At 60.7% G+C, this 25184-nt stretch overlaps 1 protein-coding gene across 3 annotated transcripts in view; it reads right to left on the bottom strand.

Annotated features, from left to right (window-relative positions):
* KCNH2 (potassium voltage-gated channel subfamily H member 2) overlaps positions 1–24311 on the bottom strand; it is a 38199-nt gene extending 13888 nt beyond the window's left edge. Inside the window, exons 1-6 of one of the 3 annotated variants that reach the window (XM_029077788.2) lie at positions 24057–24309; positions 19806–20036; positions 6242–6409; positions 4559–4728; positions 4297–4450; positions 3355–3566 (exon numbers count right to left, since the gene is read on the bottom strand). In XM_029077788.2, coding sequence (XP_028933621.1) covers positions 3355–3566; positions 4297–4450; positions 4559–4728; positions 6242–6409; positions 19806–20036; positions 24057–24132 — 1011 coding nt within the window. In that variant the 5' untranslated portion in view covers positions 24133–24309. Of the gene's footprint in view, positions 1–504; positions 860–3354; positions 3567–4296; positions 4729–6241; positions 6410–19805; positions 20037–24056 lie in introns of those variants that run through there. The other 2 variants (XM_029077787.2, XM_039913986.1) reach the window with 2 other exon arrangements.
* Positions 24312–25184: the final 873 nt, after the last annotated feature.

Consider the following 25184-nt stretch of genomic DNA (forward strand, 5'->3'; position numbering starts at 1 on the left):
TCGGTCTCGCCCTGTCTAGCTCGGGGAGTTTCTGTCTCAGGGCCAGGGGGACCCTGAGCCGGAACCAGAATCTCCAGAGGGGGATGGTAAAGGGCAGGGAGATGGCAGACCGGCCGGCAGGTGGACAGACAGACAGACGGAGAGTCCAGGGGGACTCGGCAGGAGGTATTGGACACCAGGAGCCCCCAGGACTTGGGTTTGAGCTGGCTAGCGTGGGGGGATCCCCAAGAACCAGCTCCCACCCTCCAGCCCGCTAGGCCGAGGAAAAAGCAGGACCAAAGGAAGGGGAGCCAGGGGAGGTCGGACCACCCCCTCTGCCAAATGCCATTCTGCCCCCGAGTCCTGCCACGATTCCCCTCCCCCTGGTCGGCTCCACGCTGGTCCCCCTGTTCCAGGCCCCCTCCGTGCCACCTCCGGGCCCTGCCGCTCCTGGTCCCCAGGCCTGTAGAGAGGGGAGTCAGCGGGGGGGAGAAGGGAGCCGGGGGGAGGGGGCGAGCCACCTACCTCCTGTGCCACGAGGCTGGAGATGCGCACAGCACGCTGTACCCGGGCCTTCCTGCGCCCGGGCAGCAGAGCCCCGGCCTCGACCCCCACCAAGGACATGGCAGCCTCACCTCCCCCCGGGCCCCAGCCCCCAGCCCCTGGCCCGCTCCCCTCCAGCCCCCAGGGAGCCTTGGGGCCGGGTGCTGGTGGGCAGGGCCGAGGGCACGACGAGGGCCGGGCACTGGGGGGGCAACGTGCCGGCTTGGTGGTTCCCCTTGGCACTTGGCCAGGGGGGCTCCGACCTTAGCCCCCCAAGCTGGGGCCCCGAGGCAGCGGACGTGCCCACCTCCGCTCATGCCCCCCGGGCCCGCCGGGCCCCAACCCCCGTAAAGTGCCAGCCTGGCCGGGGCTGCCTCGGCTGCCAGGGCTCTCTGCACTCCGCCCGCTGCCCGCCCGTCAGCGGCAGATGGAGGCTCCTCTGCGGCCCCTCCTTCCCTCCCTCCCTTCCTCCTTCTCCCTGCCTCCCCCACCCGGTGCCCGCCCCCTCCCGCCCCCGGGTGCCCGGCCGGCCACCCCCTCCGTGCACTCCGCCGGCCCCAAGCTCCTGCTCAGCCGCTCACTGCAGAACCTCCTGCAGCTCCCTCCCCTTCCTCCTGCCTGGCCCGTCACCGCAGATTAATGGGTTCCCCCCCCCCCCCCGGCTTCCCCCCGGCCGACCAGCGGTCCAGGCCCAACGCAGAGACGGAGAGATGAAGGCCCAGAGAGATGGAGAGACACGCAGGGCGCACTCACCTACAGAGACACAAGCACTTACACACGAGCCACTAACCGGTATACCCAAAGGATCTCACACACTAACTCACACCCACAGGGTCTCACACAAGGCCACTAATAAATAAGTCCAAAGGGAAACACATGCGCCGTGGCCACTAACCCATCTATTCAAAGCATCACAGGCACACACGCATACACACGGTGACAGACTCAAAGCCATCTCCCCAGCTGTGACACCACAAACTACTACAGGGACCCAAGGACACGCACACAGAGAGTCACAAGAGATCAGTAATGTATAGGCCCAAAGGTCTCTCTCTCTCTCTCTCTCTCTCACACCCACACCCCCACACACACACACACACTCTCACACAGAGTGACATTCTCACAGCCATTTCCCCAGCTGTGTCAGCACACATTGCAACGGGGACCCAAGCACACACAGTCACAAAAGATCATTAATACATATGCCCAAAGGGTTTCTCTCTCTCTCTCTGTCTCTCTCATACACACACACAAACACACATACCCTGGCATACTCACAGCCATTTCCCCAGCAGTGACACACACACTCCCAAGGACACACAAGTATATACACATTCACCAGGGGTCAGAAAGACATACACACAAAGGGACACACACACACGCCATCAGTGACGCACTCATCAGTGAGAAAAGTGTCAGGGAAGGCTACCAAAACTGGAGGAGAAGGAGGAGGAGGAGGCTGTTGCCATGTAAGCTCATTGTGGGCAGAGAACATCTCTACCAACTCAGTTGTCCTGTACTCTCCCAAGCACTTAGCACAGTGCTCTGCACACGGTAAACGCTCAGTAAATACCATTGATTGACTGACCAGGAAGAAGACAGAGGCACAAGAGTGGAGACGGGTGGAGGCCGATCTGGATTAGCTGGCTCCAGGTTCCGGTTCCGAGCTCTGGCTCCAGGCTCTGGTTCTCCGTCTATATGACGGAGCAATATGCTCCGTCTAGAAGGCAGGTAGCCACTCGCCCAGACAGTGGTGCGGGGGACGTTGGCTGGCAGAGGCGGGAAGGCCCCCTGTCTCTCTTCCCCCAAACCAGAGCTGGTCCTCCTTCCAGCTCCCGGTCCTGCCCTCCTCAGAGGGCACAGCCCCTGTCTCCCGCTGAGGAGGTGTATCCGTCTGGGCCTAGGGTGGGGGCTGAGGCAGAGAGAAGCCCCCAGGGTTTGGCGTTGCCGGGCCAGGGATCTGGACCCAGAAATTAGCCCCCCAAATTTCCACACCCTCCCAATGTCCCTGACTTCTCCCTCCCCCGTTCCCTCATTAGCTTCGCTCTTGACGCCTCCGCTGTTCTAGGGATCAAGTCTTCCATCCTGGTCTCTCTTCTCCTCTCCCTCCTCGAGATTTCCTCTCTCCCAGGCCAAGCAGCCACCAGGAGGGAGGAGGGGAGTCCAACCTGCTCAGCCTCCTCTCTCCCCTGGACCTCTGACCCCATCCCAAATTTCCCGCCCGGATCTTACCTGCCTCTTCCCGCTCAGCCACTTCACCCCACACCCCTGACTTGGCCATCTTTGCCCCTTCCCACCCTTCACCTTCTTCCACCCCCGATCAATCAATCAATAGATCGACTGAGCGTGCCCTGTGGGCAGGGAACTGTACTGAGCATTTGGGAGAGCTCAATGGCTCCAGGCCACAGCGCTGTCTGAGCTCGACTTCCTTCTCCTTTAGTGCCCTCTCAACCTGCTGGGTGAGGACTCTGACAGATGCCCCCTTCTCCTCCACTGCCACTGCATCCCAGTGCCCACTGGGTTCCAGTGCCAGCCCGACCACACTGTCCCCTCCACTGCTGCTCCTGTGCCCAGAGGGGACACCTGCACTGTCCAGCTCCCTACTCAGCTCCCCCCGCGCCCCGGCCGAGCCAGGGGAGGAGAGGGTTGGCGGTCTTACCTGGGCCCCTCCCTACATCCCTCCTGACAGGCCAATTCCTCAGATTCCTGCTGGCCCCATCTCTCCGATCCCACTCAAGCAGGATGCCTGTCATTCTGCCATGTCCCCGGCCCACAGCGCCTGACCCCCCGCAGCCCGTGGAAAGGATGAGGAGGGGCTGGCGTGGCACCTACCTGGGTGACTTTTTCGGTAACATTGTGAGTCCGCTCCTTGATCTTGGGCGCGATGATCTCGCGGTCGCTGGTGGGCGAAGCCAGGAAGGGGTCACCCTTGAGGTCCACGAAGTTGAGCGTGATCTGAGGAATCTTGCTGATGGTGCGGTAGCGAACCAGGTCTGAGTCCGACGTGGAGTTCAGAAGGCTGCTGCGTAAGGGGTGCATGGCCCCTGGAGGGCCGGGGGGGGGCCGTCAGGGAGGCAGAAGGCCCGGGGCAGCTCGAGGGCGGGGGTGGGGGGACGGGCAGCCCAGGAGGTGGCCAGATCCCTGGGTGGATCGGGGCATCGGAAGCCACAGAGACGGCTGGACTGTGGAAGGGAGATAAAGTGGCACAGGAAGGCTGGGCTCCCGTCCGGAGGCTAGAGTCCGGGTCAGGCGGGCGACCGGTTCGAGGGTTGACCAGCTGCCCCAGCGGAGGCAAGATCAGGGCCCAGCAGCGGGAGGGGGACAGAGAAAGAGCGGGGCGCAGAAAGGCCGGAGGCGGGCGGGGCAGGAGGGAGGTAGAGTCTGGGGAATGAGGATGCGGAAGGACCAGCAGGTGCGGTCTGAGGGTGTGGGGAGAGAGGAGATGGGCTGGGAAAGGGGGGTGTAATGAGATTGGATGGGCAGTTAATGGGATTGGATGAATGGTTAATAGGATTGAATAGGTGGCTAATGGGATTTTCCATCTCCTGAGAAAATAAGGAAAATCCACACCGACGAAGGGCAGGAGGGAAGCAGGAGGTGTGCGGCAGCAGGACGCAGGGGAGGTGGGTAGAAGGGGGTAGGGGTTTGGGGCACTTGGGTCGAGAGCTACAGGTGAGGCGGTGAGGGCTGCATCTCATCATCCTCATCCTTCCCCGGTCCTCCTCCCCACTGTCCCGCTCCGGCCTCCCCCTCGTCGGGCCCATCACCCCTCACCGGTGCTGGCGTGGCGGGGCGGGGGCGGCAACGTCCCGGTCCTCATGGCTTCGATGTCGTCGGCGGAGGAGGCACGGCGGACGCTGGCACAGCTCTCCCGCGAGCGGGTCCGGGCCAGGCTGCAGCTGGAGCCAGAGGCGTCGGCGTGGAGGCGCTGGGCGCGGGGGGAGGAGTGGGTGAGGGGGGGCCCGTTGCCCGGGGAGCCGGGGCCCACCAGTGCCCGCCCCAGCCCGGCCACGTGGTTGTCCAGTGAGGATGTCACCTCGTCCAGGGCCAGTGACTCGCTGCTGGGGGCCGCCGGGGTCAGGTCCACGTCCACCACCACGGCCCCGGGACCCCCCGGGACCCCAGGGCCCCCGGCCCGGAGAGGCGGTTCTCGTGCCGTCAGGGCCAGCAGGGCGGGCAGCTTCAGGCGGAAGGTCCGGCCACGGCCTGGGGACAGAAAGAGTCAAGGCCCCCCGCCTTTCCGTCCCTGGGAGGCAGGCCGGGAGCCTCCGCCTCCCAGAGACTCCCCAACTCTCCCGGGAGACTCAGAGGGAATAACGAGAGGATGTGGGTCCTAATCCCGGCTCTGCCATTTGTCTGCTGGGTGACCTTGGGTGAGTCACTTCACTTCACTAGAGAAGCAGCGTGGCTCAGTGGAAAGAGCGTGGGCTTTGGAGTCAGAGGTCATGAGTTCGAATCCCAGCTCTGCCACTTGTCAGCTGTGTGACTGTGGGCGAGTCACTTAACTTCTCTGGGCCTCAGTTCCCTCATCTGTAAAATGGGGATGAAGACTGTGAGCCCCACGTGGGACGACCTGATTCCCCTGTGTCTCCCCAGCGCTTAGAACAGTGCTCTGCACATCGTAAGCGTTTAACAAATACCAACTTCTCTGTGCCTCATTTACCTTAACTGTAACATGGGGATTAGGATTGTGAGCCCCATGGGGGACAGGGACAGTGTCCACCTTTATTACTTTGTATCTACCCCAACGCTTAGAATAGTGCTTGGCACATTGTAAGTGATTAACAAATACCGCAGTTATTATTATTAATATTATTATTATTAAGTGCTTACTCTGTGCCAAGTACTGTACTAAGTGCCGGGGTAGATGACAGGATAGTCAGGTCAGTCTTGATCCCTGACCCACATGGAGTTTACAGTCTACATAGGAAAGAGAACAGGAATTGAATCCTCATTTTATTGATCAGGAAACCGAGGCACCAAAAAGTGAGGCAACTTGCCCGAGAGCACGCACAGCAGTCAAGTGGCGGAGGTGGGATAAGAACCCAGGGCCTCTGACTTCCAGGTCCATGCTCTTTCCAGGAGGCCACACTGCTTTCCCCCTCCCAGGAGAGGCACCCAAGTGAGATCTGAGCCAGCAGGGAACTCAGCCAGGGAGGGAGTGGGGCAAGAGAGTAACTGGCGGGGCTGATCCAAGCAACCTCCTGGCGGCACCTGTGTCCGAAGGGCCCAGATCCAGCCCGCCAGCCGAAGGCGAGTAGAGGGTATATGTGTGGGGGGGGGGGGGGTGCATGCGGCAGCCCTTCCCTTCTCCTCCCACAAGCTTTCCACCCGGATTCTCCTCTGAAGGACACTGAAATCCTGGAAATGGTTTCTCCGACTGACACGCACCCCACCTCCCCTCGCTCAGCTTCAGCGGAAATGACTCCAGAGTTTTCACCGGCCTAGTGACAACCTAGGGTCAGCCTAATGATGGCCCAGGGACAGCCCAGGGACAACCTGGGGACAGTCCAGTGATCCAGTGATGGCCCAGGGACAATCCATTGACAGCCCAGTGATGGTCCCCACCTTGTTCTCCTTTTCTGGGCACCCCCATCGTTTCTCTCCTCAAGCCCTGGCACAGCCTTGGCCCCTGCTCCTAGGCAACAGCCCGGGGTCAGAGCAGGGGGTGGGGAGGGGGAGTTGGTCGGGGGGAAGCCAGTGACCACGAGGGTCTTACCTGGAGGCAGCCAGCCAGAGGGGGGCCCTCGGTGGTTGGTGTCCCTGGCCGGGGGGGACCCCACCAGCTCAGTTCCCATCACCACCTCGAAGTTGAGGATGAACATGATGACCACCCCATCCTCGTTCTTCACCGGCACCACGTCCACCAGGCACAGGAAGCAGCTCCCTGAGGGACAGGTCCAATCGCTCTGAGCACCGTTTACCCAGCACCGTGGCCCGGGGATTCTCCCCACGCAGCCCCGGTCAGACCCAGAGTTGCCTTCCCTTCTCCAGCCACCACAGTAAACCTTCCCATCTTTTTCAGCCCAGCTCCGGCCACCTCCTCCACGAAGCCTTCCCCCTCCCCCCGCCCTCACAGGACACACGGGGTAAAGTCAGTATATATTGAATGATTCTGTCCAGCCTATTTAAGGTAAGGGGTCTGCCCTGCCTTCTCCAGCTCCCTGCTCCCAGGAGCTGAGCCCAGCGGCCTGCACCCTGCAGTGAGGACTGGAGAGAGAGAAGCAGCAGCAGGAGGAAAAAATGGAGGAGCAGGAAGAGGAGGAGGATGAGGATGAGGAGGAGTGGAATGGGACAGAGGTAGAAGAGGAAGGTGAAGGAGGAGGAAAGGAAGAGGACAGAAGATAAGTAAATGGAGGAGGCAAGAGGAGGAGACCGAACAAGTTAAAGGTGCAAAGAAGGAGGAAGAGGAGACAGAAGAGTAGTAAAAGGAGGGGGAGGAAGAGACAGAAGAGAAGTCAAAGGAGGTGGAGGAGGAGGAGGAGACAGAAGAGAAGTAAAAGGCGGAGACAAGAAGAGGAGGAGACAGAAGTGAAGTAAAAGGAAGAGGAGGAGGAGACAAGAGATGTTAAAGGAGGAGGAGATGGAAGATGAAAGGGAGCATGAGGAAGAGGAGCTGGAAGGTGAGAGGTTGAGGGCGATTCCACCGTAGTCCCAACTTTCTCAAGCAACACAAACCCATTCCTCATCTTCCCGTCTCCCAACCCTCCATATTCCATCCCCTGTACTGTTCAACCCTGATCCCTGACCCTGATCCCTGACCCCTCACCCTCTCGAACTTCAGGCCTCTGCCTGGGGGTGTGGGCACCCTGGACACAGGAAGGGGTGGGGCAGCTCCCAGGACCACAGGCACCACACTTTACAACCCCCAGTCCCCCCATGATAGTAGGACTCCTGGGAAAGAGGGGAAGGGCAAGGAAACGGGGCTGAGCCAGAGCCAGTGGCAGTGGGATTAGCCCAAAGAGGCCAGATGGGAGTGGGGTCACCCCCTCCAAGGAACGGGGCTGGCCTGGAGTGGGGGGTTAAGCGGATTGGGGTTTTTGACAGCTGTGGGGTTAATCCAGTAAGGATGAGTTCCTCTGAAGCCAACTTGGTCGGGGGCGGGAGGGATGGGGCTAGGGCTGAGCTGAGGGAATCTCCCCCAAATGTTACGGCCCGGACCCCAGGGCCACCGAGCCCCAGGACTCCTGACCCTCCTGGGCCTAATCCCGGCCCCCGACCCCAGCCGGTTCCAGGAGCGGCGGAGGGAGGGGCAGGCTCCGGGGGCCGAGGAGGGAGGTCTGTTGGCACCCAGACAGGCTGCCTCCAGTTTATGCCCAAATATGGCTGTGGCCAGCCACGGCCCGCAATGGGAAGCGGCCCTGGACGGTGGCCTGTGGGGTCCACCCGGACCTCAGGAGACTTGAGCCCCTGAGGGCCAGGCACCCCCCAAACACTGGAGCCTCTGGTCCAGTCTCCCAACCCTCCTCTGCTGACACCCCGAGACCCCAACCCTCTCACCCCAAAACCTTGAACTGAGATCCCGAGGCAGTGGCCCGAGCCCGGAGAAAGACCCGAGGTCCGGGGCCCCCAGAGTCCAACCTGGGGTCTCAACACCGTGATCTCAAACACCTCAGAACTCCCCACCCTCAAAGCCCAGAGTGGAATGTGTGCCTCTATCTCTTACTCTGTGACCCTGGACTGAGGTTTCAACTCTGAACAGCCTCCTCCACCCCGAGCCCCTCCTCTCCCCCCGTCCCTAAATTCAAGCTCCCATACATCCACACGCACACACACACACACACAAACAAAACAATCCATATATACACAAAGCCTCCCAAACACACACACGCAAACCCTCCCATACATCCGGACACATACAAAGCCTCCCAAACGCACATATACACATAGACAAAGCCTCCTAAAAATACACACACCGAACCTCCCAAACATATACATACACACAAAGCCTCCCAAACACACACGTAAACACACACACACAAAGCCTCCCATTCATACACACATACTAAGAGCTTCCCAAACTCATTCACATACACAAAGCCTCTAAAACATGTATACACACAAAACCTCCCATACGTACGCACATACAAAGTGCCCCAAACATACACAAACACACACAAAGCCTCCCAAGCACACACACCAACCCTCCCATACATACACACACACACACACACACACACACTTACCACCCCTCTGCCCCGGCCTCCTCTGTTTACACACATTCAAAGGATGTTTTCCTCCAAATAGCCCAGTCAACGTCCCGGTTATTCCAAAAATGCACAGGCTGGAGCCGTGCCCGGCGATCACGGGGAGAAAAAGCACAAGGGGCAGTTCTGAGGCCTGGCCTTCTCTCCCTCCACTCCCTGCCATTTGCCCCTGGTCTGGGGCTTTGCTGACCCTTCCTCGCCAGAGCAGACTAGCAGGGGGCCTGGATGCTGCCTCTGCCCTCTCCCCCCAACATCTCCTGGCTAGGAGAGGGGCACTCTAGCCACAGCTAAGCCCCAGATGGGCTTCCAGGGCCCCGGAGGACCCGAGGGCCAGGTTCCCCTCAGAATGCAGGTGCCAATGCCGAGCATCTCCACCCTCCGGGCTGCCCTGCCCGCTGCCAGCCGGAGCGGCAGCAGGACCTGGTGGCCAGAGCCGAGGTCAGAGTGGGGGTTGGAGGCTGCAGCGGGGTGGGACCTGGACACCCCAGTGACCCACGGCATCAGGGGCCTACGGAGGGGGCAAGCTAGCGTGGGGGTGGACCGTGTCCAACGCGATGATCTCGGGTCTACCCCGCTGCTTAGAACAGTGCTTGACGCGTCGTAAGCCTTTAACAAATACCATCGTTATTATAATCGCGTGTTCCAGGGCTCACCTTCCTTCTCCCACACACCCAGCCTGCCCCTGACCTCACGACTCCTGGGTCCAGGCCAGGCCTGAAGAAATCCGGGGAAGGCTCAGAAAGAGGAAAGAGGGCCCTCAGAAGACCTAGGTCTGCAGCTCCGGTGGAAGCCTCAGTGTGGCAGCATCTACCCGCCGATCCGGCCTCCTCCTCGGGTAGGCCAAGAGGAAGAGAAGGGTGGAGGCCGCTTGGAAGATGAAGGCCGAGGGACACAGGGAAGGACTGCGGGAAAGGGAGAGGGGATGGGAAGAGAGCTAGCGAACCCAACAGAGCCAAGCTCTCACCCACCCACCAGGGAGGTTCTCTCCACTCTAGAGCGATTGATGCCCCCGCAGGGCCGCCCCTTCCCCAGACGATTCGGGGGTAACTCCCCTCCCTCAATGTCCTCGTTACCCCTAAAGCAACCAGGGGCCCCGAAATGGCTCCCAGAGACTGTAGGAGCAGCCAGATTAGAGGCGGTCCCCCACAATAATTGAGTTTCAAGAACCCATCCGTGGCAGGGGGTGGGGAGGGGAGTTCCTGAATGCAGAGAAGCAGCGTGGCTTAGTGGAAAGAGCACGGGCTTGGGAGCCAGAGGTCGTGGGTTCTAATCCTGGCTCCGCCACTTGTCAGCTCTGTGACCCTGGGCAAGTCACTTCACTTCTCTGGGCCTCAGTTACCTCATCTGTAAAATGGGGATTAAGACTGTGAGCCCCACTTGGGACAACCTGATGACCTTGTATCTACTCCAGCGCTTAGAACAGTGCTTGGCACATAGTAAGCGCTTAACAAATACCAACATTAGGAATCACCCGGCAGGAATGTCAGAGTCCTTGCCAGCCCACGGCCGGCAAAGCCGGAGGGGCTACCACTTCCTGGCAGTCACAGGCCGGCTCCTACGCCCACCTCCCCAGGAGCTGTCTGTCCTCCCTGACTGGTCCCCGCGTCCTCCCCGTCTTCAGAGCGGGGGCGGGAGGGGAGCCTGGGGACCCAACAAATGGGAGAGAGAGGCAAGGGGATGCGTATGGGGGGCAATTAACAATAATGATAATAATAACAATGAAGCACTTACTGAGTATCAAGCACTATTTTTTGTGTATTGTTAAGCACTTACTATGTGCCAGGCACTGTGTTCAACCCTATTTGCTCATATCCACCCCTGCGCTTAGTACAGTGCCTGGAACATAGTAAGCGCTTAGCGGTTACCACTGTACTACCTCTGAGGTAGATATAAATTAATCAGGTTGAGCACAGTCCTTGTTCCACATAGGGCTCACAGTCTTAGTCCCCATTTTATAGATGAGGTAACTGAGGCCCAGAGAAGTTAAGTAATTTGCCCAAGGTCTCACAGCAGACAAATGCTGGAGCTGGGATGAGAACCCAGGTCCTTCTGACTTCCAGGCCTGTGCTCTATTTACTGGGATAGATATACTAAGAACTATTTTCTAAGTTCAGGGGTAGATATAAATTAATCAGGTTGGACACAATCTCTGTCCAACATGGGATTCACAGACTAAGTAGGAGCGGGAAAAGGTTCTGAATTCCCATTTTGCAGAGGAGAAAAATGAGGCACAGAGAAGTTAAGTGACTGACCCAAGGTCACACAGCAAGCAAGTGGTGAAGCTGGGATCAGAAAAATAACAGTAATATTTGTTAAGCACTTACTATGTACCGGGCACTGTTTTAAGAGCCAGGGTGGTTACAAGCAAATTGGGTTGGACACAGTCCCTGTCCCACATGTGGCTCATAATCTCAATTCCCATTTTACGGATGAGGTAGTTTAGATCCAGAGAACTGAAGCTATTTGCCCAAGGTCACACAACAGACACGTGGCCGATCTGGGATTAGAGCCCAGATCCTTCTGACTCCCAGGCCTGTGCTCTAGCCATTAGGCCACACTGCCTCTCCCTGGCTCCCAAGCCTGTGCTTTTTCCATTAGTTCAAAGACAGGGTTGGGGACAAAGACAACGAAAAGCATCGAAGTCGGGCGGGGGTTGGGGGGGGGGGGGGGAACGAGGCCAGATGCAGGAGGGGATTGAGATTAGAGACTGGGAAGGGACCGGGACGACGAACAAACATTAAGGACAGGACTGCAGGCCAATTACACAAAATGTCCGAGCTGCTCAATCAGAATTTAAGGTTTTGGGGTGGGGGTTTTGGGGGCTGTGGAAAGGGGGTGTCGTGGGAATCTGCAGCCCCACACCTGCTCCTGCCACTCTGCTCCCCAAAAGGAGACTCGGGCCCCTTCCCTCTCCCTCCCCGCGTCAGAGTCGAGCCTGACTCCCCATTTCGTTCTGGCGGGAGCTCGGCTGAAAGGGAGGACACCGGGCCTGGAAGAACAGTTCATAGACGCTTCCCGGAGGCGAAGGGGAGAACTGAGCCAATGGAGCTCAATTGCATGTCAATTTACATTTCATTTGTAAAGGTTTTCGTGGAAGGAGGAAATGGGCAACGGAGCTTCTGGCCCTCTCCTTCTCTCTCCAGACTCCCTTTTCCCCGGGGCTCCCTCTCTCCATTTCCTTTGTCCCCAGAACCGCCGCCTGCTCCATCTGGGAAGGTGGGGGGCGTCGAGGATGGGGCTGGGTCTATCTGGCCTCAGGGGTCCTGCTCAGGGTCGGGGACCCCCTTTTCGTGGGAAGGAGTGACTCCCAAAAGAGGAAATGGAGGAAAAATGGGGCGTTGGGGCGGGGAGGGAATCTACGACCTGGCGGGCAACGCGGCCTCGGACGTTCATTCAAGTCAATCGTATTTACTGAGAGCTTACCGTGCGCAGAGCACTGTACTAAGCGCTGGTGAGAGTACAGGAGAACAATAAACGGACCCATTCTCTGCCCACAACAAGCCTGGGGTCGCCCCCGGGGGACGGAGAGGAGCTGTCCAGCCCGAGGCAACGTGGAGGGGCAGAGGGGGCTGGAGGGGAAGTGGGGAGCGGGTCCAGAGAGGAGATCTGGCCCTGGCTCTCCAGGGAGACCCTCCCCCTGGGGCGGTAGAAGCTGTCTCTGGCACAGGGCTGTTGGGCAACCTCAGGTTATATTTAGCTTGGTGGCTGCAGTAGGAAGGGGCGGCGAGAATTGAGGCCCCTGTGTCCCGGATGGCCCAGCTCTGAGCAGAGGCTGGGGGGCTGGGGGCGAGGCAGGGGCTGACAGGGGCCGGGAGGGGAAAGCCGAGAAGGTTGGGGGGCCCAGTAGCCAGGGAAGAACGAAGGGACTGAGGGGAAGGGGCCAGGCGGCGGCGAGGCCGTGAGTGGCCAACCAGAAAGAGCCAAGTGACCCAAGGAATTATGCGATGGAGGTCGGTGAGAAGCAGCGTGGCTCAGTGGAAAGAGCATGGGCTTGGGAGTCAGGGGTCATGGGTTCGAATCCAGGCTCTGCCACTTGTCAGCTGTGTGACTGTGGGCAAGTCGCTTAACTTCTCTGTGCCTCGGTTACCTCATCTGTAAATGGGGATTAAGATTGTGAGCCTCACATGGGACAACCTGATTACCCTGTATCTACCCCGGCACTTAGAACAGTGCTCTGCACATAGTAAGCACTTAACAAATACCAACATTATTATTATTATTATTATTATTAAATGGGGCTTCCTTCCTACCTGGAATTATCCCCTCAGTGCAGGCCCTGAATCCCCCAAGTTCCCCACTTCCGGCTCCACAGCCCGGGAAGAAGAATCTCCTAGAAGGGGTCCTCACCACTACACCCCTCCCTGGCCCAGTCACCCCAACCCCCAGTGCAAGAGGGTATGATGCAAGTCCTGCCAAAGACCAGTGGCAGGGGCAGGCAACCATCCCTCTGTCCCTGAACCCTGGGACCAAGGCTCGCCTAACTCTGGAGCTTTTGGGCCTGCCCCTCCCACCATCTTTCCCCTCTTCAGGTCGGAGTTCTTTTTTTTATTGGCATTTATTAAATGCTTTCTATGTACCGGACACTGTACCGAGCACTGGGGCAGACACAAAATTGTCAGGCTGGACACGGTTCTTGTCCCTCAGTGAGGCTTACAGTCTTCATTCCCATTCTTCAGATGAGGTAACTGAGGCCCAGAGAAAGGCCAAAGTTCACACAGCAAAGAGGCAGGGCCATGGCAGTGGCTCTATCCACTAGACCACTCCGCTTCTCAGAAGAAGCCAAGTTCTCATCTTGGACGCTCCTGATGTCCCCTGGGAGCCTGTGAGGCCAAGCCAGGACCTCAAAACCGCCTTCGTTTGCCCATCTCAGAGAAGGGGGGCAGGGGGAGACACAGCCCGTGAGGCAGGGTTGGGGGGTCGGAGGTAAGGAGGAAGAAAATGGCAAGGGGCACAACTCAACCTCCCAAGCCCCCTTCCCATTCCCAGAGGAGCTCCGTCACCCTCACCCCTTCCCTGCTCAGGCCCAAGCGGAAGGATGCAGAGCTCACGTCCGGCCTGGCTCCTGCCCCGCCCTTCCTCTCCCCACTCCCGGATCCTGACCCCACCTGACCCGTCAGCCCACGAGGCCCAGCCGGAAAGAGCCGAGGCCCTCCGGCCCCCTCCGCATCCCTCTCCTCAACCCGGCTCCTTCCTCCTTCGGGGCCTCTGCCGGGCCCCTCCCTCTGCTCCGAAGCTGCCCCGGACCTGACTCCGGTCACTCACGTTTACCCAGCATCCTCTAGGGGCCGAGTTCTAGGTTACGCCTTCTAGGGAGTAGCGGGTAGTAGACTGCAGTCCATCTCTCAAGGGGCTTACAGTCTACTGGGGAGATGGCTCGCGAACAGGTACCCCCCTCATCCCCCTCACCCCAACTGGGCCGGAATCCCCCAAGGACTAAATTCATGGGGGATGCTAAGAGCAGCCTTGCACCTGTTTCCTAACAGCCCCCGCTTCCCCCCACCACTTTAATTCTTCTCTTTCCTGCCGTGCCACCATTTCCCAAGTGGTTAGCAGCGGCTGCGGCCCTGGAGATGAGCTGCCGGCCATGGGCGCCTGCGGCCTCTCTGCCTGCGCCGTGCCCACCCAGGCTCCCGGGCTCTGCACAGGGTAAGCGCTCAATAAATGTGATTGAACGAATATGCCCATGTCCAAGAGGCGAGGCCAGTGTTCCCCCCCATCCCCACCATAGCGATGTCACCGGGGGAGTCAGAGGGGTCTAGGGAGGCTGAACCCGTCTCCTCCTCCTAAAAAGAGGCCATTTTGAAGGGGGAGCCACAGAAGCAGCATGGCCTAGTGGGTAAAGCACAGGCCTGGGAATCAGAAAGAACTGCGTTCTCATCCCATCTCTGCCACGTCTCTGCTGTGTGACCTTGGGCAAGTCACTTCACTGCTCTGTTACTCAGTTCCCTCATCTGAAAATGGGGATGAAAACTGTGAGCCCCACGCAGGTCAGTGACTGTGTCCAACCCAGTTTGCTTGTATTCACCCCAGCGCTGAGTACAATGCTTGTGACATAGTAAGAGCTTAACAAATACCATAATAATAAGGAGTAAGGGAGGACGAGGAAGGGGACGGTTGGGGGGCGGAGGCGGGGTGTGGGGAAGCAGACTCGATTACCAGCTTCCAGGGCTGAGCAGACCGGCCCCGCTTCATTCCCTCCTCTCGGCTTCCCGCCTCCCGCTCCTGTCTTTCCTTTCCCGATTCTCGATCCTTGCTGTCTCCCTCCTCCAAGGCCACGACCCGACTGCCGGTCCCCAGCCGTCTGCCTTCTGCACAAATATTTACACAGCTCCTCTCCGGGGCTGCGGGAGACACAACAAGCAGGAGACTCCCTCCAAATGCCCTCCAGAACCCCGGCGGGCTGGGGAGGGGAAGGATGTGGTGGGGCCATAGGGGCCAAGGGGCAGATACCTCGAATCAGGTCACGCAGACCCTGCCCGGCTGCTCCCCTCGCTAGATGCCGGGGCCGGGACCCCCGGGGCTGGGCGTGTGACTGCTTCAAGCAGGGGCATCCGATCAATCAATCAATTGATCAATCGTATTTATTGAGCACTTACTTTGTGCAGAGCACTGTAATTGTACTTGAGAGAGTTCAAAAAATAGGATTGGTAGACATGTTCCCTGCCCACACTGAGCTTATGTTCTAGATGGGGAGACGGTCTAGGGGGTCCAGGCCCATGGACTCTTCAAACCTCTCCTGCTCTGTGCCCAGCACAGCCCCTACCAACCCGCCAGCCCAGGGTGACAGTGAGAAGACATTAATTGGTCCTGAGGGGGAAGCAAGCCAGACATTTCAATCAACAGTGCTTACTAGCAGTGTGGCCTATTGGCTGGATCTCGAGCCTGGGAGTCAGAAGGACCTGCGTTCTAATCCCGGATCCCCGACTTGTGTGACCTTGTGCACGTCACAACTTCTCTATGACTCAGTTACCTCATCTGTAAAATGGGGATTAAAACTGTGAGCCCCAGGTGGGACGAGGACTGTGTCCATCCTAATTAGCTTGTGTCTACCCAGCTTCGTACAGTGCCTGGCACAGAGGAAGGGCTTAACAAATACCATGAGAATCCTGTCCTCCGGTTTCCTCACACCCTGTCGCAGGGCCTCTGGCAGCCGAAGACAGCGAGAGGTGCGGAGATTTGATTCGAGCGGAGGTTTGATTCGCAGCTTTCCTGGGATGGTCCCAGATCGAAGCAGCATGGCCTAGTGGATAGAGTCCAGGACCTGAGAGTCAGAGGATCTGGGCTCTATTCCCAGGCCTGCCACTTGTCTGCTGTATGACCTTGGACTGCTTAACTTCTTAAGCCACTTAACTTCTCTGTGACTCAGTTCCCTCACCTGTAAAATGAGGATTCAATACCTGTTCTCCCTACTTAGAATGTGAGCCCCCTGTGGGTCCTGATTGTCTTGTATCTGCCCCAGCATTTAGAACTGAGCTTGATATATAGAAAAGCTTAACAAAAACCATGACTATTAATACTATTATTATTATTATTGAATTGCTCCCCTCCATTGAGGGTCAGGAACGTGGTGGGACGGTTCGGGTGCAAGACGATTCCCCAGGAGCCCAGCCAGGAACTGAGGATGGAAGGCTGGGCAGGAGGTCAAGGTGGTTCCTGGAGAGGGCCTGTCCCCTCTGCTTCAGGCCCTCCTGACTCCTGCGACCTAGTCTTGGGAAGGATAGGAGCTGTTTCCTCCCTCCCTCCCTCAGCCTGTTCTTCTCCGAGGCAAACCTTCCCAACTCCTTCCGTTTTTCAATCGATCGTATTTATTGAACGCTTACCGTGTGCAGGGTACTGTGCTAAGCGCCTGGGAGAGTACTACACAACCTGGGAGCTGGGGTCGGGAGGAGTCTCCCCATCACGCCATTAGGAGGTGAGAGGGGACTGGGGAGGGGGAGAGGGAGGCAGCCACAGTGGAAGAGTTTCTGGAGGCCAGAGTGATAGGAAGGGGGCTGGACCGGGTGGGGAGAGGGAATGAGCTGAGGAGAGGAGATAAGAGAAGATATTTTGGGACGGGGGGCAGGGAAGGATGGAGAGAGAGAAGGAGAGAGAGAGAGAGAAAGAGAGTGGGGGAGAGAAAAAGAGAATTCTCCAGGGCCTTCGGCACTCGTCCCCCAGGGTCAGGGAGTGGATGGGGGTCTCGTTCCTCCCGGGGGGGTTCCAAAGCTCCTCACCGAGGGGCTGGGGATAAGGCCTGGAGCCTCAAGGCGAGATTGGACGGGGGGAAGGGGTTGACCTGGTGTTCCCCTCCCCTCCGCCCCCCATCAGCCCCAGCTCTGCCCCTCCCCCGGCAGCCGAGCTGCAGCAGCGGGGAGCCCTCTGACCCTGTTCCCATGGCAACCGGCCTGCAGCTGGAGCGGAGAAGCCGGGAGAGGATCTCCTCGGGAGACGCCCCCATCCCCACCCGCGCACAAGCGCGAGGGGACACCGGGGCCGGGGAGGCAGAGACGCGAGGTGGCGGGGACAGAGACGGGGAGACCACAGGGGCCCAGAGACACTCCGAGCGGAGGGGCGGGAGACAGAGGGCCCGGGGAGACAGCGTGGACACCCACGCAAAGGCAGAGGGGACACAGGGGCGTGTGTTCGCTGGAGCCCAGGGCACGGAATGGAAAACAAACGGTCGCCGCGGAGACACAAACAGTGCTAAGCGGCCAGCTGATCCCAGACAACTGGCAGGTGAGGGGCCGGTGAACGGCGCCCCCCTCCCCTCCCTCCTGGCCCCCTCCCCCCTCCCCCCCCCCCCCCGAGGCGCCCACTTGGGTCTGGGAAGCAACCTCAGGTGGGCTGGGCCTGTCGGAGCTCGGGGTGTCACCAGTCCAGACCCCAATCCCACCCCCCAAGAAGGCCTAATCCCTAGTCACTCCCTCCCCCCACGCCACCCTTCCTCCACCCACCCACATCCATTCATTCATTCAATCGCATTTATTGAGCGCTTACGGTGTGCCGAGCACTGTACTAAGCCCTTGGAAAGCCCAATTCGGCCAATACGGAGAGACGATCCCTGCCCACACCGGGTTTACAATCTGGTGGGGGGCGGGCGGAGACGAACATCAAAGGAAGTAAAGAGGAATGAATATGAATAAATAACACATCCGCTCAGGCGCACACCCACCGGCCCACCCACCTTTTCGTTCCTTCATTCAATCGTATTTACTGAGCGCCTGCTGTGTGCAGAACACTGGACTGAGCGCTTGCAAAGTACAACTCGGCAACAGATAGACACGATCCCTACCCAACGACGGGGCTTTGAACGCACATCGACCCCGACCCTTCTCTGCGAACTCACAGCGCCTCCAGAGAGATGCACAGGCTGTTCGTCTGAGCCCCCGCACTGCTCCCCTCGCACGAGGCGGTGAGGAAACTGGGGTCAGACCGCCTGGGACTCCTGGGTCTATTCTCGGTTCCGTCCTTGACTCCCAGCCTGACCTCGGGAGCCATGGCTCCCGCCCCCAGGCCGCTCCTCGACGACGTGGCCCTCTCTCCCCGGGCCTCCCCTCCGCCCCGCCAAAAGCTCCAGTCCCCGGCCTCCGCACCGTTGGGCCCGGGCCCCGCCCCCTCCCCACCTCCAGCCCGGCGGGAGGGAGGGAGGGAGGGCGGGCGGCTGATTCATGGCGCTGTCTGGCTGAGCGCCCTGATGCTGCGCAGAGCCTCGGGGCCGGAGACACCGACACTGCCCAGCTGTCGTTGCCGGCGCCTGCCAACGAGCAGCTCCGCCCGGCCTCCCCCGGCCCCCTATCTGCCCCGGAGACCCTCCCCCCACCTCCAGCCCCGATCTGAACCCAGCCCCCTCCCCCCCCCAAATAAAAATAATGATATCTGTTAAGCGCTTACGAGGTGCCAGGCCCCGCTTTAAACGCTGGGGTAGATGCAAGATGATTGGGTCGGACACGGTCCCCCGTGGGGCTCACAGTCTTCATCCCCGTTTTACAGAGGAGGGCCAGAGAAGGGAAGTGAGTGGCCCAAGGTCACACAGCAGACAAGTGGCAGAGACGGGATTGGAACCCATGACCTTCTGACTCCCAGGCCCCGGCTGTAGCCACCAGGCCACGCTGCTTCTCTACGAGAGGGTGATGGTGGTGAGTCCGGCCTTCCCAAGCCAAGGGAACGGCGTAACCGCACCCCAAGGCCCGTGAGCCCTGGTCCGTTCGTTCAGTCGTACTTATTCAGCGCTTACCGTGCGCAGAGCACTGTACTAAGCCCTGGAGCACTGTCCAGGCGACGAGGCCGGGCCCACCCAAGAAGGGGACTGTCCGACTGTGCCGGCCGCCCCTGGAGGACCCCCTCCGATGGAGGACCCCCCGATGCAGGAGCAGACGCTCGGACCCCGGCTCCCCGAGGGGGGACGTGCTGTACACTCCCGCCTCCCGCGCCCCTCAGCACTGTTTATCCGCTCTCCGGCCCCCGGGGAGGCTGCGGCTGAGCAGAAACACCTGGAGACGGAATGGGACCGGGGCCTCGAGCCTGGGCAGGGGCAGAGGCAGAGGCAGAGGCAGAGGCAGAGGCTGAGGCAGGCCAGGAGGCTGGGCAATGGGGAAGGACCGGGCCTGAGCTGGGATGAACAGGGGGCAGGAGCCAGGGTCAGCATCGCTGCCCTCTCCCGACCCCGAGACAGAGAAGCCGTGGCCCAGCTCCTCCATTGTCCCCCTTCCGTCTCCCCCCCCCCCGACCCCCACAGCCCACCATCACCATCCCATTGGCTGCTGCCCTCCTCTACCTGGGGAGGCTTCTTCTGACCAGCTCCACGTAGGGAAGAGGATCCCAGGGCCCCTCCGGCCCGGCCCAGAAAAGGGGCAATCCTCTAGTCCGGCCCAGGAAACACATCTCCTACTCCCCACCCTCCCCTCATGCCCCCCGCCCCCTCTCTCTGCCCACCCCACTCACCTCATCTTTGTAGAAAATGTCCCTCTCTTCCCCAGCCTCCGGTCCTGGCTTCAAGTGCCCAGCCCCCTGGCTTCACCATCTAGCCCTCAGCCTCCCATCCTCCAGCCCCCAGCCTCACCCCACCACAACCCCCAGGCCCCCGACAGCTCTCCCTACCATCCTTGCGGTAGAAGGCGATTTCCACCTTGCGCTCGTCGGCCCCGAGCAGGGCCTGGGCAATCTGGGCAGCGGCCCGGCGCTGGGTGCGGGGCCCGTGCAGGAAGTCGCAGGTGCAGGGGCGCTGCATCACCTCAGCCCTCGAGTAGCCACACAGTTCACAGAAGCCATCGTTGCAGTAGATGACCGCGCAGTTCTCCACCCGCGCATTGGCGATGATAAACTTGCGGCCTGTGGGTGAGAGGTGGGGGTTCGTGGGGGAATCCTAAATGCCAGAGTCAGGCCACCCCGCGGACTCCGCCCCCCCCCCCGAGCCTCCCCCTCCCCCCCGCCATACACACACACGCGCACACACACCTGTAAAATGGGGAAGCAACGTGGCCTAATGGAAAGAGCATGGGGCCTCGGAGTAAGAGGACCTAGGTTCTCATCCCAGCTCTGCCACTTGTCTGCTGTGTGACCTTGGGCAAGTGATTTTCCCTTTTCTGCGCCTTAGTTACCTCGTCTTTAGATTGGGGATTAAGACTATGAGTTCTGTGAGGGACAGCCAATTATATTTATCCCAGTGGTTAGTACAGTGACTGGCACATAGTAAGGGTTAACAAATGCTATTTAAAACACACACACAGAGACACACACGCATAAATGACCCTGGGGGTCCATGTCTACCAACCCTTTTGTACTGGATTCTCCCAAGTGCTTAGTACGGAGTTCTGCACCCAGAATAATAATAATAATGTTAATAATTGTAGTATTTGTTAAGCGCTTACTACGTGCCAAGCACCATTCTAAGCGCTAGAGTAGATACAGGGTAATCAGGTAGTCCCATGCAGGGTTCACAGTCTCAATCCTCATTTTACAGATGAGGTATCTGAGGCCCGGAGAAGTGCAGTGATTTGCTCAAGGTCACACAGCAGACAAGTGGCCAAGCGGAGATTAGAACCCACATCCTCTGACTCCCAAGCCCAGGTTCTTGCCACTAGGCCATGCTGCTTCTAATAAGATGGATGGATGGATGGGTGGATGGATTGACTCAGACATCCCTCAGAATCCTTCAGCAGGTAAAAGGGAAGCAGGGGGATGGGAAATCTTGTCCCCAGGAGACGGGGATACAGGGGACGGGTCGGAAAAAGGGAGTGTTTCCGGTTCCTTGGAGTCTGAGCTCCTCAGCCTCGTCCCAGCGGGAGACGGACGGTCCCCGGCGGCTCCCCAGTCCCGCGGCTGGTACCCACGGCCTCCTCTCCTCCCAGCCCGGCCGGGCCCGACCCCCTCCTCTGAGGCTGGCACTGTGGTTTCCCGGGCAGCCGGCCAGCTTCCTTCACCCCGCGCCCTCCCCGCTGCTCTCTCTCGGTGCTGGGGCCTCAGCCAGCTAGGCGGGTGTCTGCGACGTGTGTCAGCAGCCGTGTCACAGGGATAAACACAGGGCGGGGGGCGGGGGAGACGGGGAAGGCCGGGCGGTAGCAGGGAGCAGAGGAGAGAGGGAGGACAGGCCCCGCTCCCCTCCTCTCCCCTCCCCCGCACACTGAGCCCAGCGCCTCGCCCGGAGGCACAGCCTCCCGCCCCCCTCTCCTGCAGCAGCGCCTGTCAGTCCCACTGGGACAGAACCCCAGCTGCCTCCCCTGGATGCCCCCCTCTCCCTCCCCCGCTGCGGCTCCCAGAGGCTTCCTCTTCCTGGAGATCCCCTCCTCCACGTGGAGCCATCCTTGGGGTCTGCCCCTTTCAGCCCTTCCACCCTCCTGGGGCTCCCCTGGAGCGGGGGTGGGGGGTGTCTGGCACCCGTGGAGAGAGGGAAGGGAAGACAAAGGCAAGGGAAACTGGGGGCGTGGGGAGGAGGCAGAGGTGACCAGGGATGACCAGGGCACGGCCTCAGGCCCAGGGGTATGGCCAAGGTCATCCAGGCTCCATGGAGAACGGAGGCCTTGGCCCAGGGAAGCTTTCTCTGGGGGTGGCCGGCGGGGGGGGGAGGTTGCTGGAGGCCGGAGGCCCTGCGGAGAAGGGAGTCCGAGGCCCGGAGGAGCAGCATGGCCTAGTGGCTAGACCATGAGCCTGGGAGTCAGAAGGCCATGGGTTTTAATCCCAACTCCGCCCCTTCTCTGCTGCTGTGTGATCTTGGGCAAGTCCCAACTTCTCTGTGCCTCGGTTCCCTCATCCGTGAAATGGAGATTAAAACTGTGAGCCCTGTGTGAGACAGGGACTGTGTCCAACCAGATTATCTCGTATCACCCCCAGCATTTAGAACAGTGCCTGGAACATAGTAAATCATCATCATCATCATTATTATTATTAAGAAGACGGGTGGCGGTGGGAGTTGGGGCGGAAAGTGCTGGTCTCCCCAAGAAAGATGCTACCAGGGTTTGTCTGGTCATTCTGCCTCATCGGCCACTACCTCCGGGCCTGGTTTGGCCCCCACCATATCCCGGGGTTGCAGCTTCTGTGCCCCCCCAACCCCTGAGGGTGCCCTTGTGGCTAGGCCAGTGCCAGCTGTGCCAACAGGAGCCCACCCCCACGCCAACCATGCCCCATAGCTGGGCCAGCTGCAATGAGCCCTGGCAGTACCTCCAAGGCCGGGAGATCCGTGCCCCCACTTTGGGATTTGTCCTGAGCTGCCCTCACCCCGAACCCCATCCCCATTCCTGGACCATCTGAGTCTCCTTGGATCTTTCTTTCCTCTGGGGCATCCACCCTTACCTGCCATCAATGCCCCAAAAGAGGGAGCCCTGTGGGGGTAGAAGTCGGACCCCAGAAGGGCTCCGGGGAGTCCCCCTAGTCTCCCAGTCCACAGCAGGAACCTTATTGTGGCACCAGTCCCATCCACGGCTCCACCCGCCTCCAGCACCCTTCTCAGCCGACCCTCCCGAGGAGCTCAGACAGAAGACAGGCATGAAGTCATCCCCCTGGGCAGGAGAGGACCCGGGGGTCTCCCACCTTGGCATCTGCCTCCCAGCAGGACCCCCGGAACCCCAAAAGGGAGAAGAAACTCACTCCCTTGGAGCCAACAGCCCTTCCTGCAGTGAGTCTTGTTCCCGGGAAGAGAGGGAAGGCTGGGATGTGGTGTGGTGTGGTGTGGTGTGGTGTGTGTGTGTGTGTTTAAGAGACGGGATGTGCTGGGGAGGTCGAAGGGGACTATTGTGTACAAGACTTCGTTCTCAGAGTTTTGCCCTTCATTTTTCTCCTTCGCCCAGTTTAACCCCTAAAGGGGGGGGTCTGTGTGTGTGTGTGTTTGTGTGTGTGTGTGTCTCTCTCTGACTCTCTGTCCTCCTCCTCCTCTCACAGAGGCATCACCCCCTCTCCTTTCTCTGCCTCCCGACTTTTCACCCCCTCGACGGGGCCTACAGACCCCCGGGGACCCCCTCCCCCAGGTCCCTCACTCCGTCCCGCGCAACCCCACCGGCAGGACAGCGGCAGCACACAGCCAGCCCCGGGGAAGCTCCCTGGAGTATGTGTGTAAACAAACACACAGTCCACGCACACACACCCGCACACGCACACAGAGATGATTCCCAACACCATCGCACACCAGCAACTTGCCTAAAGCCTCTTCTTCCCAGAGGTCTGAGTTTAGGACTCCAGGTGCGGGGAGAGGAGATGCCCATTTTGGAGGGAGGGGACGCTGCACAGACCCACGGGCACCAGACTCCAGACCCCAGCGGCCCTCCCGGGGCTCACATCCCAAGCCCACCACCCTGCTCTCTCCCAGGGAAGCGGGGCTGGGGACCCTCGCCCCCTCCCCACCGGGCCGCTTCTGCCCTTCCTGCTCCAAGGGTCCAGGAGGCCGGACGGCCAAGAGAGAGGGTGCAGTCGGACCTTGTCCCTCTCTGCCCCTGCCCTCCTGGGCCCTACCCAACCCCTCTGCGCACCCTTGGGTCACGCGCTCGGGAACAATGGGACCTTGCGGGGTCCAGTCGCTCCCAGCTCCCGGACGCTTGGGTCCCACGCGCCCTCGCCCCCCAACCCCCCTCAGTCGTCGTGGGCTTTGAACACGTGCGGCCCGGACCCCCTCCCCACCCCGTGGACACACACACACACACACACCCTGACCACATTCCTCGTCCAGGCCGTCCCGCACTCCCCCCAGGGCAGCCAGTCCTGAGCACCCCCCCCCACCCCCGGGGCCCGCCCCCAGGCCCGCCCCCTCCCCACCCCCCTTGCCCACTCGCCGGCACGCCCCCCCACCCCACCCCGGGCTCCGACCCCCCACCCCCCCCAACCCCGGGCCGGCCCCCGCTGCCCCCCCCAGCCCCCCGCACTCACTCTGGCCCTCAAACTTGCGGATGATGGTGTCCAGGAAAGTGTTCTGCGGCGCGACGTGTCCCCTCCGGACCGGCATCCTGAGCCCATGGGGCGGGCCGGACGGGGACCGGACCGGGACCGGGACCGGACCGGGCCGGCTCTGCGGGAAGACTGGAGGCCCGGGCCGGGCCTGGCCGGGGGGGGACGGGGGAGGGGGTCCCCTCCTCCGGGGCCCGGCGGCCGGCGCTGCCCTGTCCGGCTCGGGCTGCTGGCGCGGGTCCGGCTCCGGCTGCGGCTCCGGCTGCGGACCGGGCTTCGAGGGGTTAACGCGAGGCGCGCCCCCCCTTCTCCCCTCCCCCTCCCCCGCGCCCCCGCCGCTCCTATTGGCTGAGCAGCGTGGATTTCCCCCCCTCCGCCCCTCGCCCCTCGCAAGCTCCCCCCCCAAACCCCCCCAAAACCGGCCACAGGGACCCTGGAGCTCGGGACGCCCGAGGAGGGGGAGGGGGCGCACCGTGTCCCCCCCCCCACCTCCACCCCCAGATGGGGATGTAACGGGGGGGGGGAGGGGTGTCGGGGAACAGGTGTGGGGAGGAGGGGAGCAGGTGGTGGATTGGGGGATCCGATTGCCCGGGGAGGGAATGGGGGGGATGGGAAGGAAGGATGGGGAGGTGAGGGGCGCAGGAAGGGGAATCCGGAGCGGGGGCAGGATTGGGAAAATCGGGAAAGGAGCGAGGGTTCCCTGCCGGTTGGAATGAGGCGGGGGGCGGGGGGCCAGATGGGAAGAAGAGACGGGAAGGGGGTGGGGACCTCAAGGACTGGCCCGGGAGCGATCAAACCCAGAGCCCCGCCCCTCCCCCAGCCCTGAGCCCCCCCTTATTTCCAGGGGTACCCTGCGCCCCCACTAAGAGCTGGAGTCTGCGGAGAGCCCCCCCTCCCCACCTTCGGCAAGATGGGGCGGAGCTGGAAGGGGTTGGGGCTTGGGGGCGGGGGGGGGGGGAAGGAGCCCGCCGAGACCCAGAGCTGGGGTTCCCCGGGGCTGAGACATCTCCCCGGCCAGGCCTCTATTTCCCCAGGGGTCCCCGATCCAAGGAGAATCCCCCCACCCCCGGCGTCCTCCCAGTCCCCCGCCCCCACCTCAGGCCCCTCCCC

This window comes from Ornithorhynchus anatinus, chromosome 13 (genome assembly GCF_004115215.2).
Source record: "Ornithorhynchus anatinus isolate Pmale09 chromosome 13, mOrnAna1.pri.v4, whole genome shotgun sequence".
In the NCBI taxonomy this organism is placed as follows: Eukaryota; Metazoa; Chordata; class Mammalia; order Monotremata; family Ornithorhynchidae; genus Ornithorhynchus; species Ornithorhynchus anatinus.